The sequence below is a fragment of the Ricinus communis genome, chromosome 10, assembly GCF_019578655.1.
Source record: "Ricinus communis isolate WT05 ecotype wild-type chromosome 10, ASM1957865v1, whole genome shotgun sequence".
NCBI lineage: Eukaryota > Viridiplantae > Streptophyta > Magnoliopsida > Malpighiales > Euphorbiaceae > Ricinus > Ricinus communis.
In genome coordinates this window covers 21,391,877-21,404,808 of record NC_063265.1, presented here as the reverse complement: position 1 = coordinate 21,404,808, position 12,932 = coordinate 21,391,877, and the positions used below count along the sequence as shown (strand labels likewise).

Here is a 12,932-nt window from a genome sequence, read left to right as displayed (position 1 = left end):
TTCTAGATTGTTCTAGAAAGTTCTAGACTATTCTAGTGTGTTCTAGAAGGTTCTACATCCTTCTAGAGAGTTCTAGAGTATTCTAAAGAATTCTACACTAATCAAGAGTGTTCCGGAGAATTCTGCACTACTCTAGCACTCTCAGCAAAAAAATTTGGATTTGAGCTCCACGGTGTGACACTTGGCACTGCCTATTGCTCCACATTCAGTTACGCTTCGCTTGCATCTAGCATTAATTTGCCTTCGACTCATTAATACGGTGCTAACTTTCTCTTTTCAAAAAGGAAATATCCAATTCAGCCCCTCAACATATAGTAAAAGCTTAACTTTTATCCTTTTTTGTACTTTTTGAATCAATTTTATCCAAAAAAATTCTTCTTTTTGGCTCAATTCCCTCTTTGGATAGAGAATCACTCTCTGTTAACAATTAAAAAATTAATAACTCTTGAAAATATTTTATAATTTAACAACCTAAGATATTTATTCAAAAAATAAAATTTATAAAAACTTGATTCATTACATATTATCACCGCTTTTACTATGGTCTAATGACACTAAAAATTCAAACATTTACGTCCAATTGCGAATTTGGTCCATCCTTTTAATTTTTATATAAATAATCTGATTTAGCTAATTGATTGCAATTATAGCCAAATTAAAATCTCGGTCAAGATAGGATGACGTGTCATTATCAACAATTTACAAGTATTATTTCTATATATATTTACACAACATACACGAATTACTAAGGTTAGGTTATAAATGAACAGGAAAGTGAATGACAAATGAAAATCATGAATCAAGAAGAAGAATAAAGGGTCAAGGCATTTCTTTTCTCCCTTTCGTCGTGATTTTATGTATTCTTTTAAGAGGCAAGCAATAATAGTAAAATAAAAAGAGATTAGTATCTAGAGTTAAGAGGATAACATTCAATTTTGATTAAGATTTTAATTTGGATATAATTACAATTAATTAGTCAAATCATCTATTTAAGTAAAAATTTAGATTATAGTCCAAATTTGCAAAGAGAGATAAATGTTTGAATTTTTAATATTATTAGGCACTTTTACTATCAGTGCCATTGCCCTCAATATCACAACCACTGCCAGCTTTATCACAACCACCATTAAAGAACAAAACATCAACAATAATAATAGTTTTTGAAATTTGATTTGAATCTGTATTTTTTAAAATCATTTATTGCATTGCTTTCGATCGAGACACTCTCTCTTGATTTAGTTTATAATATTTTGAATTGATTTCTCATGTTTTTGTAGAAGTGCATGAGAATGAGGATTATTGGTTCTTTGAATTTGATTATAGCATAGCATTTCTTTTATAAGTTATTTAAAAATTTGAGTTTAATTTGCATGTTGATGGTGGAGATGAGAATCTAGGAAACTTTTTATTAGGATAAGTATGTAAAAGTATCATGTGGTTTCATTATTTGACAACTTTCAGTATATGTATTTTTTTTCAAATAAAAAGAGGTTTGTAATTATAAATCGTGATAAGAAAATGTATCTCACCATTAAAAAGTTTCGATTTATAAGAATACAACTACCTTTACGTTGATCAGCCATCACTATCATGTTATCTGAGTTTGATGACGTGAGTTTAAAGCTTAACAACTCCTAATTCTAATATTTAACTGTTAAATCGCGAATTAAAAAGTTATTGATTCAATGATATTGATTTAACAGTCAAATAATGACGTGTTGAGTTGTTAAGCTCTAAACCCATTATCAAATATGAGAAATACGATAATAAAGGCCGATCGAAGTAAATATGGCTAAATCATTGCCAATTAAAATTTTTTAACAGTGAGATACCTTCTTTTATCACGATTTGTAACCACATGTATCTTTTTATCTGAAAAGAATCACATACTGAAAGTTGTCAAATGATGAAACCATAGAGTACTTTTATATACTTATTATTGATATGATTTGAGATTGTGATAGTTGTAAATTTGAAATTGTCAATAGGAGAAGACGTGATTCATGTAGTAATCACAATAGAAAAGAAAGACCATAAATTTATAATAGATAATATCGCATAAGTGGAATAAATAGAGAAGACGAATGGGAGCATCTATTGTAACGACCCGTAACCAGATCACATGAGATATTGTCCGCTTTAGCATCCACTTGCCTCACAGTTTTGTCCCTTTGGCGGGTTCGAGAACTTCCCAGGAGGTCCCCCATCCTAGAATTTCTCTGAACCAAGCATGTTTAACTTTGGAGTTCCTACAACTCCACAGCCAAACAACCAAAAAATACTTTATGTGATTAGTTTCAACTCTTTATATATATGTTATTAATCATTTCCCGCCCCATTTCAATGTGCAATTCGATTCATTCATGTATCCCCGTATCTTAAAGTGTTGCCATCCTAGAAGCCTGCCAGAAGCCGCTCCTTGTCTAGGCATCCTATCTTTTTCTTTACCTCGGCGATCACTTCCTGCCCTCGTCAGACCGCTCTCTAGGCCAGACTGTCACATCTATAGTGGTAGAAGAGGAAATGAGATGATTGTGGGTGTTTGATTAAGATGATGGTGTTGGCAATAGAGATAAAATGGTGGAGGAATCATTAATTTTTTTAAATGATATGCAGTGTTGTTAATTTAAAAACTTTAGTATTTATTATCTTTTATTGTAACATTCTCCTGTTAAAGAGACTGCAACTCACTCTCCTTTTCGCATCACAGCTAAACCTATTTACAAGCTTAGATATCCTATCGATCTGCCCAAATTCATTAGAAAATAAATTCTTACTTATACATGCTTATTTTAGGTTTGCCTTACTCCTAATATCAAAAGTCTAATTATTTGTTAAATGGGTTTGAAAATATTACTTCTTTGAATTTCGTTTGATAAAATCTTAAATATAAATAGCCAAGTTGAGCTAGACTTAGAAGTTTTTATTGAAGAAAAATATCAATTATATGTCATATTCAATTATAAATATAAATATATCTTTTTATTCAGTACATAAATTTGTAGTGGAAAAAATTTGACTACAAATTCTTGAAATAAAATGAAATTATTTAGGATTGAAGTGTGATCTATTTATACTTTCTTCTCGAAGTACAATTTCAAATTATGGTGAGAAAATATTCAATATTTTATATTAAATAAAGTTTAAAAAAATTATTAATATCATAATTAAACTGCATTTATTTTGGGTCAACTATCAAAAAGATTTTGCACTATGGATTTTTTCTTTTTTACATTCTATTTGTTTTACTAATTTTAATTATATCTGTAAGATATTTATTTTAAATCTAGCTTTCAGTATCGGCATTATAATTTAACTAGTTTAACACTCACACTTTGTGCAAAATTTAATTAAAATTCTTATTAATAAAATATATATTATATATTTATATTCATATCCAATGGTTAAACTTATTATACTATATATAATAATTATATTAGTCAACCTTCAACTAAATTACTATAATCTTTTAAATAAATTAAATCATTAATAGAACATCTATGTTAAATATATCAAATACAAATATTATAATTATTTTAGTATGAATAAAAATAGACATTGTGGTAATAGGATCAGTCTGTTTCAGTTCACAATTTCAATTCCTGTCAATTTAGATTAATGTCTTAAAAAATTAAAAAAATTAAAATGACTTTTTTAAACGATTAGAATCAAAATTGATAGTTCTGATTCGAGCTGATGGGGAATAACACTGAACTAATATCTTGATTATAAGCAAGTTTGAGCCTATTCTGGTCTATTTGATCACTATGATTTTGTTTACAGAATTTTAAATTATTTACTTGAATGTTGAAAACTAAAATAAATAATGTGAGAATTTATGAAATATAAAAAAAAAAATTCTAAAAAAAATCATAGTTGAACTCTAATTTCATTTTAGGTCAAATTTTGAATTTTTGACCAATTTTCAAATAAACTTGTCAAAACTAGTCGAATTGCTTATATTTAGTCTTTGTTTCACTCATGATAACATAATTGCTCTAAAGTGCGTGAACAAAATGCAGTCATTATTAACAGACAAGAATTTATCCTCACCTTTCACCTCTTTTCTTGAATTGTAATCAATCCTTACAACAACAATGCCTAGTTTCCTCTTTGATCTTTTCGTTAAAGAAAATGCTGAATTCTTGAGTTTTTTTGTGTTAAAAATTGAGACACATAATTCTTTTTTTCTTTTCAAGTTGCATGTCAAAAAAAAAAAAAAAGATAGAGGACATGGCAGGTGTTGTAGCATATGGATTAGCATTTGTCTCTCTATTAATTATATGGTTTCTTCAATCTCTGGTTCATCTATATACATCAATTATCCTATTCTCTTCTTTGCTGTTTTTGCTCTTGTACAATCTACCAACATCTTCAAATTTTTGGTATTATACTTGGATCACATTATTTTTTTAGAATTTTTCAATTTTTTGGAATTTGGTTTTTGCTTCTTGATTATTTTTGAGAAGATAGCTTGATTTCTTGGCTTGTTTATCAATAATATTAGTGGATTATATCTTTTATGGTTTTAATTAGATTTTAAAAATTTGAAATAATTTTTGAGTCATTGCTTTAAAAAAGAATTCTTATTCACTGTGAATGTTTAAGAATTTGTATCTCCTACAATAAATATTATATGTATTGAGTTGGGCCTAATAGTTTGAAAAATGTAAGCATTGAAAATAGTTTGTTATTTTGGTCAATTTTTAAAAATTACCAATTTAGCTATGATTTGGTCAATTAAGTGCAATTTTGGTTAAATTGAGTTGCTGGTCAAAATTAAACAATGTAGATAGTAATGTAAAAATAATTTAAAAAATAAAAATTTAAAATTAAGTAACCTATATAAATAATGTGATATTAGGACAATTTGGATTTTTCATTTTCCAATTGGCGTCAATGTCAGTATTCGCTGCTTAATTTTAACAAATAACTCAATTAAACTAAAATTATACTCAATTTATTAAATCAATGATTAAATTGATCAATTTTAAAGAATCGGTCAAAATTATATAATTTTGTATAATTCTAAATTATTTAGGCTATTGGGCCATTTATTTGCTTTAAGTTTCACATAAATTCTTCTTGAATTCAGACAAAACTAAGGTTTTTGCATTTCGGCCAGTTTTAGCAAATTCCTTTGAAAATTGACCAAAAAATAAAATCTAAAGATCTATGTCCAAGTTCAAGAGACAAATTACCATTTTAGCCAAACTAAAATAATAGAAGAAGAATTTTAAAAATATAAGTGTCACTCCACTATTTAAACATTATCATTATATATGTACTAATATATATTACCCATTATCCTAAACTTTATTTTCAAATTTAGGATATAGCTTTTATTTCGTTAAAATTATCAATATATTTATCACATTAATTTTAATTTTGACATCCATCAAAATTATCCAAAACCTACTGACTTAGCTACAATTTCATAAAAAAGAACTCAATATTAGAGTAATTAATTTATCTCCAAACAATTTAGGAAAATTTTCTCTGAAATTCTGTTTAAACTAAAAATTGAGGGCCTAGAACGATCGTGGCAAGAAATGGCAAAAACACAAAAATTGATAAATTAAAATTATATTGGTTAATTTTCTTTTAAATCCTAATAAAAAAATTGAATATTAGAAAATAAAAGCTCCTGTTAGATCGTTTATTTCATTTATTTAAACAATTGTTCTTTTTAAGATATGAGTCAACTCTAATACTTACTCAATGTTTTTTTTTTTAATATTTTACCAAAATTTAAGTGCATCAATATTTTTTATCTTATAATTTCACCAGAAACTAAAATTAAAATTAAAACTAATATCAAAATACGTGGCTAAAATTAAAAAAAAAAAAAATCAAAACCTCCATGCTGTATTTAAAAGAAAAGAAAACATAAAATATGAAATTTATTCATTTGGTATATATATAAGTTCCCAGTGTTCAAAGACATAAATTACCAAGTTCTGGTGTCAATTCAATGAACCATTGGTTGATGTACTAGAAAGAAAACATTCAGATCTCCCTTAATTACATGTTAGTACTTGCATTTTCATTTTAGAATAATTATTGGTAAAACAATAAAGAATGAACAACCAGCAGAAGGGGAAAGGATGGCAAAGAGAAACAAAACAACCATCAAGCAAAGAGAAAGCTTTAATTATTACTCACTACCTCTTTTATTTTATCTGTTTCAGTTCTCAGAACACACTAGTAATAGCCTCACCTCACTTCTCTTATCTACAAAACACAGCAAGGCCACACTATTCACCTGTACATAGATAGAAGACTTATCTTCTTGTGTGAGAAAACCCTCCTAAACCTTTACCCCTATCCTTTCTGCAACCTGAATCAGAAAATATCAACAAGGCCACAAATAAAGCTTTCATAAGTATGTGCAAATCACTGATTGGAATTAATAAAATAAATGACCTTTTCTAGTTCATTTAACTGCTCCAAGTTGAACCGATATTGCAAGCAGAAAATAAAATGATAGATAATGATGAAGCCCGTGCAACGAAATGAGAGAGTCAGTGTTTGTGTATTCTATGAAGCATTTAATATGGGAAATCGAAATCTTTAGATGCATATGATGTTATATAAATTAAACTCATCAGAAAATTGACTAGTTTCTGATGGTAGTAATAGCTGACTGAGATCCTAGAAAACAACACCATTGGCATGTCAGATACAGATCCTCGTAAAAAAATTAATTAACGAGTTCCACAAATAATAATATAAAAACCTCAATGACGATCATGATAATATACAATTTGCATTATTACCATACTCTCAAAATTCAAACTATATCCTGATCCACATTCAGTCATTAGATTTGTGAAGACTGAAAATTAGAAGCAATTCCATTCCCAAAATATTTTTAAATTCTTTCTCCTTAACCCTCAATTCTAACTTATTTCTATTGAATATTCCTTAATTTCAACTTATTTTATTAAATATTGAAGGATTACCTCCTTAAAGGAGTGGACATCACTTCCCCACAGCCAAGCATCACAGCCTGCATCTCTTGCACCCCATATATCATTTCTACGGTCATCCCCGACATGCACGGCATCCTCAGGTTTCACTCCTAACAACTCGCAGGCTTTTAGAAATATTGTTGGATTTGGCTTCTCAGCAGCAACCTGTTTGGAGAGAGATGGAGCAGAAAACCATCATTACAGAAAGCACCGGAAGTTTGCCAAATAAAACCTTTTTCCTGTACAAGAGAATTGCAACTACAGCTCAAACCTGGGATCTCTACCCACAACCCACTGGAATTCACCTACCACTTGAGCTAGACACTAGCTCATTTTCGAACTGACTATGATAAATGCAAGCAATTTGTATTCATCCTAGCTGTCTTCATTGTACAGGAAGAATCTGGAAAATTATCAGAATACCACCATGTGCTATGCAATTTATGAATGTAATCATCTTAAGAATGGTGGGATTTTGATTTTAACTTCATTAATATGTTTCAATAAATCATTTTTTACTTTAGTTTTTGTTCGAGTAATTCCGGATATGGCACACCGTTCTGTCCCGATATAAGATATAGCTAGCACCGAAAGAATCTTGTGCAGATTAAGCAATTTAACAAATAAAAAATAAGGATTAACTTAGTCTCTACATTTATGTCTAAAAAAGTAAGAGATCAACTGATAAACAACTTAAATAGGCATGTGAAAATGTTTCAAGTTCAACGGACAAAAGACTACTATCCAACGTATATTCTTCATTTATATACTTCCAGGGTAAGAAAAGAGGATGTGGTAAGATAAGATTATTATTTTACCTCAGCTGAAACTGCCACAGCATCAAACCAATGATCACAATTTAAAGCCTGGAGAACTGGTCTAAGCCGAGTGTCAAAATTTGATACAACAGCCAGCTTCACACCCGCTTTTCTGAGAGCCTTAAATACTTTCTCAGCATCAGGATCACACAGGTGCCAAGCCTTGAGATGAAAACAGTAAACGCAGAGTTACAACCACATATACTTAACAAGCTAGTGGCAACTAAAAGAAAAGATCTACATAGTTAAGCCTACCTTTTCAGTGGTATAGTAGTTATACAGCTCTTCAAAGTACTGAGAATCTGAGCAGCCAGTAGAAGAACTGACTATATATTGCCAGAATGGTCTTCCATCGTTTACATATCTGCAATATATTTATTTGTTTGTTCTTCTCTTTAAATAAAAAAAGGAAGATCAAGGTACTGACCACTAAGATATAACTTTTGCCACACAGAGCACACAGATTGAGATAGTTGGACCTTTATATGTATCCCGCGATATGATTGATTCTATCTATAATTATTTTGGAGCAACGAGTGTACATTGCAATGCAGGGATAATGCAATCCTATAGAAATTCTAGAGAGATATCCAGACTAGACTATTTAAACAGATTAAAATTTGTCACCACTTATCTCTGGAAGAGCCAAGGGAGAGTAGCAGGAAAACAAAGTGCTTTCTGACAATCTATAGATCAATAGCATGTTGGGCATAAACGGAATGCTACATGACAGTTTAAAAGTACAGTCTATGCCAAAAAAAAAAATTTAAAGTATACTGAATTCTTTTCTATGAACCACCTTCCATCTATTACATCCTTTTTTTTTTTTACCCAAATTTACAATTAATGGAAAAGATATCATCATACGTTGCCTATATGATTACTCTCGTGCATTTCTTTCTTATATTTCTCCTAAGATCTTTAGGTTGAAATCAAACATTTCACTAGATCATTTAAAAAGAACAAGTTATTATTTTACTCGATAACCATAATTTAATCTGGCTTAAAAAGTTAGAAAACCCAATGATATTAATGCTGCCACTGAGAGCATCATTAAAACTCGAGCAAATTATAGACTCTCCATTATTTTTTCTCCTCATACAGATGTCTGAGAGAGAAAGGAACAGAGTGAAAAAGTGGATCAGTCTGTACTGGTCAGCCAAGTAAGATGTTGGTTAGCCCTGCGTGAAATCTAATAGTACTCTTAGACTGGGCTGACGAGATAAGAATTGCACTTTAATACAACATGCCATAAATAACGCATCATAAATGACCATTAAGGCGATAAGAGTTAGTTGACCTATCTGTGATATTTCAAGGGAAAAAGAAAAAAGAAAGAAAAGAAAAAGGCACATAGACTCAACTCAACTAGGTATTAATCCCAATTGAGTTGAGACAGCCCCTATGAACCCTTTGCTTCTAATCTACTCAGTTTACTATTCCATTAACACTGCTATATCCTTCTCTACCACTTGCTAAATGTGTGTGACCCACATTTTCCTACTTAATGGCAGCTTAAGTTCAAGGTGAAAATCAATCCTACTCCCAGTGTATGTGCCCCAAAACTCTTGCTGTACGGGTGGGACCCATACACCAAAAGCAGGGTAGCAATTCCCCAATTCAAGAGGCATTTCACTTGATGGATATATAGTTAGATACACTTGCTGCACTAAATAATAGTGCAGCTCCTCTCACATTCATGTTCAACCCATTTATAAATCGGAAAAATCTTGCTCAAATTCAGGTTTTGATGGACCACCGGTACCACTCATATGAGTGGACCCAACTTGTTTAGTGGCATCCACCCACATGAGTAATGATTTATGTAGATGCGGTCTAGACAAGAACACTATTACATATGTGAAAGGAGGCGATCATCTGAATACATGCATTATTTTCTGGTGCACCTAGTGAATCAAAGATTCTTGAACTTAAATACAAGTGGGGCAATGGTGTAGCATTTGCATAGTTCACCTCAAATTAATCCACTATTCTGGTCCCAAATTTAGGAATATTATTTAGCATACAATCTTGAATGATATTTAGGACATTAGTAATAAGGATTACTAGGTTCTGTAGTCTCCTTTTCAATTTTGAAACTCAATTAAATCAGTTGGAGTTATTTTCCTACAACTTGAAACCCTAGTTTCATGCCTAAACAGATATTATTTCGATTCATCATAGTTTATTTTCTCCAACACAATATCCATAACACTAACTTCCCACATCATATCAACATTGTAATACCACTTGGTGCATGCCTCACCAGTGGCATACAATTTTCATGCAATTGGTCCTTTAACAATGCTAACCATAAGCAAAAGGCCAAATACATATTTGCATGCCTAAACTTTGTCTATTTGATCACTTTAACACCTTAACTTTCAATATAATCTAATAGACACTTTTACTTCTTTTTTTTGGTGATATTTAAACACTTTTTTGACATATGGCTTTATTCAATACGTCCATGTATACTACTCATAAGTGTTTTAAATATTATTATTAGATAAAGTTCAGGCATCTGTTAAGTTCAAGCGAAAATTTTAGGTATTTAAGAGGTTACAAAAATAGAGTTCAGGAGTTTATTGAGTTAAATTGAAAGTTAAAGTGTTAAGAGTGAAAAAATGACCAAAGTTCGGGTGTTTAAATATCCATTATACCTAAGAAAAATGCAAAACTTAAGCCTCATACCACTCTGATCTTAAGCAGCCCCAACCTTTTTACAAGACAACACCAATGCTTCCAAAATTAATTTGTGAGCATATAGCTCTATATACTATGACTAATTTTGCTTTAAGATTCCCCAACCAAAGCTCTTTAAAAGCATCATGTCATTGATAGGAAACTCCATGTTGACACTTGAACAACCTCGTATCAGATATCAGTTGTGAGGCATTCACTTTTCTACAGATATGAAACAGTGAAATGTTTCTGTGATTTTCTGTTTCTCCACATCAATTAAAGGATTGACAACATGGGATCCTAAAGTCAAGTGGAATAAAAATGAAAATTAAAAGGTCAAATCAAGTGGCAAAAGAAATCAAAGTAACAAGGAAGTGCTATGAAGAATTAAAAGCAGCCACTATCATCATCATTTACTAATGCTATTGTTCTTTAACAATTGTTCCACCTTTTGCCCATATGAAGCAGTAAAAAAATCAAAGCAAGAAAACGTATTATAAAAATAAAATCTGTACCTATTTCTGAAAGAAAAAAAAAAGGATATGAAAAGAAAATAGAGAAACACACCTGAGCCGAGATCTCCCCCAAGGCTGCTCATAAGCCCTTCTGTATCTGTTCAGTATCTCATCCTCTGAGTACTCTACCCCATATTTCAACCCAATTTCTCTGTATATCTATACCAACAAGACAATAAATATAACATCAGGTATACATGATATATATACATATATATATATATGTGTGTGTGTGTGTGTGTGTGTGACTATGGTAAAAATACAACCAAAAGCTTTTGAATAATAATTTAAATAAATAAGAAGAATTATAAAAGATATAATTCCAGTCTACTAAAATACAATATAACCCAGATTTTATACAAAGAAAAAACGTTCAACAAAATAGCTAATAACAAATCATACTATATCACAAAAAAAAAAACTTCTACTCTTCCAAAGAAAAGAGAAAAAAAACGCAATTAAAATGTCACTAGAAGAAATTAGAACAAATATAAAAGAAAAATGATAGTAGAATAGAAGAATTAATAAACTTCTAAACCTAAAAATAAAATAAAAGAATCCCCAAACTACAAACAGATCCATCAAGATAGATAAATCTAAAGCAACCATCTACTATATGTACTTGAAAATTGCAAAATTGCATGCAGAGAATACATGCAACTCACAAAATCCAATAAGAAAAAGAAAGAAAATGCATTTAGAAAGTGTACCTGAGCCATGGGCTGGGAAGGAATAACAAGTGTACCGACAGCATCAACAAACAAAGCCTTATGAGTAATCTCGCCATACAAAGACCTTCTGTAATCCTCGTAATCTTTTATCCCCAGTATCTCCATCCCAACTCCTCTAGACCCAACCACTTCCGCCTCCGCCACCGCCACCGACGATGAATACCGGGCCGTCCAGCCCAGACCATTTGCATTAGCAGCAATAGCAGCAGCAGCAGCAGTAGTAGAGGATGTTCTTGATATGGGATCAAAAATTTTGATAGTGCTATTATTCCTACTATTATTATTAACCAAATCAGAAACCATTCTTGCTAATTTCGTTCTCATTGCCATTACTGCCATTTCTGTTTGCTACCTTGCATTTGTTGTCTTCCTAGGAAGAGTGGCAAAGAGACCATGACGGGTAAAAGCATGGAAGCCATGAGTTATAAATTGAAAGACCTACATGGCACCAGGGTCCGATTAAGACTGTAATGTCCTTCCGGGTTTTGTGATATTACGATCTTGCCATTATTGCATCTTTATCTTGTTGGATTTTATTTTTATGACTGGGGATTAGCACCTGGATAAGCATTAACCACCAACTGCTGCATCTTACTTTACACTTCAAATTTTCAAATCATTTGATTAAAAAAAACAAACAAAAGGAAGAAAAATTAATTTCAAATTATCACTGCATGTTTTATCCCGACGAATAACGCGTACACTTTATACTTATTCATTTTTTTTAGGTAAATATTATTTATTTAAATGAGAAATAAGGTATATTAATAGCTCAATATAGCTAATATAAATATTTTTAGAAACAAAATTAAGATGACAAATCTAATCTAATCTAATCTAATACGTATTTGAAATGCAAAACAAAAAGTTATTGTTATATAGAATTGTTAGAAGAATTTCTTTGTCAATTTTCTCCGGGTACTAATTTATGACTATTAAATGTTTTTTTTTTTAAATACAGTTTTAATAGCAACAATCTTTTAAAATTTAATTTATATTTATAATTTTATAATATTATTTCTAATACATATATATCCTTCTGAATTTGAATCTATTACTTAATCCAATATTTTAGTTTTGAATTTAATTTAGAAATATCTGAATCTTTTATTATTTCTAATTTTAATTTCAATTTAGTTTAACATACATTTAAATTTTATTTGTTATAAAACATATGTAATGTATCAAATAAAGATATGTATAAAAAAT

General features: G+C 30.3%; 1 protein-coding gene across 1 annotated transcript; it reads right to left on the bottom strand.

The window, feature by feature from the left end:
• Positions 1–6,132: 6,132 nt before the first annotated feature.
• Positions 6,133–12,142, bottom strand: LOC8258369 (haloacid dehalogenase-like hydrolase domain-containing protein 3). The gene is made up of 6 exons (XM_048369644.1): positions 11,703–12,142; positions 11,045–11,151; positions 8,048–8,156; positions 7,793–7,954; positions 6,966–7,139; positions 6,133–6,340 (listed from the first exon to the last, which is right to left on the bottom strand). Exons 1-6 carry the CDS (start codon positions 12,060–12,062, stop codon positions 6,311–6,313), a joined length of 942 nt encoding a protein of 313 aa, XP_048225601.1. The 5' UTR covers positions 12,063–12,142; the 3' UTR covers positions 6,133–6,310.
• Positions 12,143–12,932: the final 790 nt, after the last annotated feature.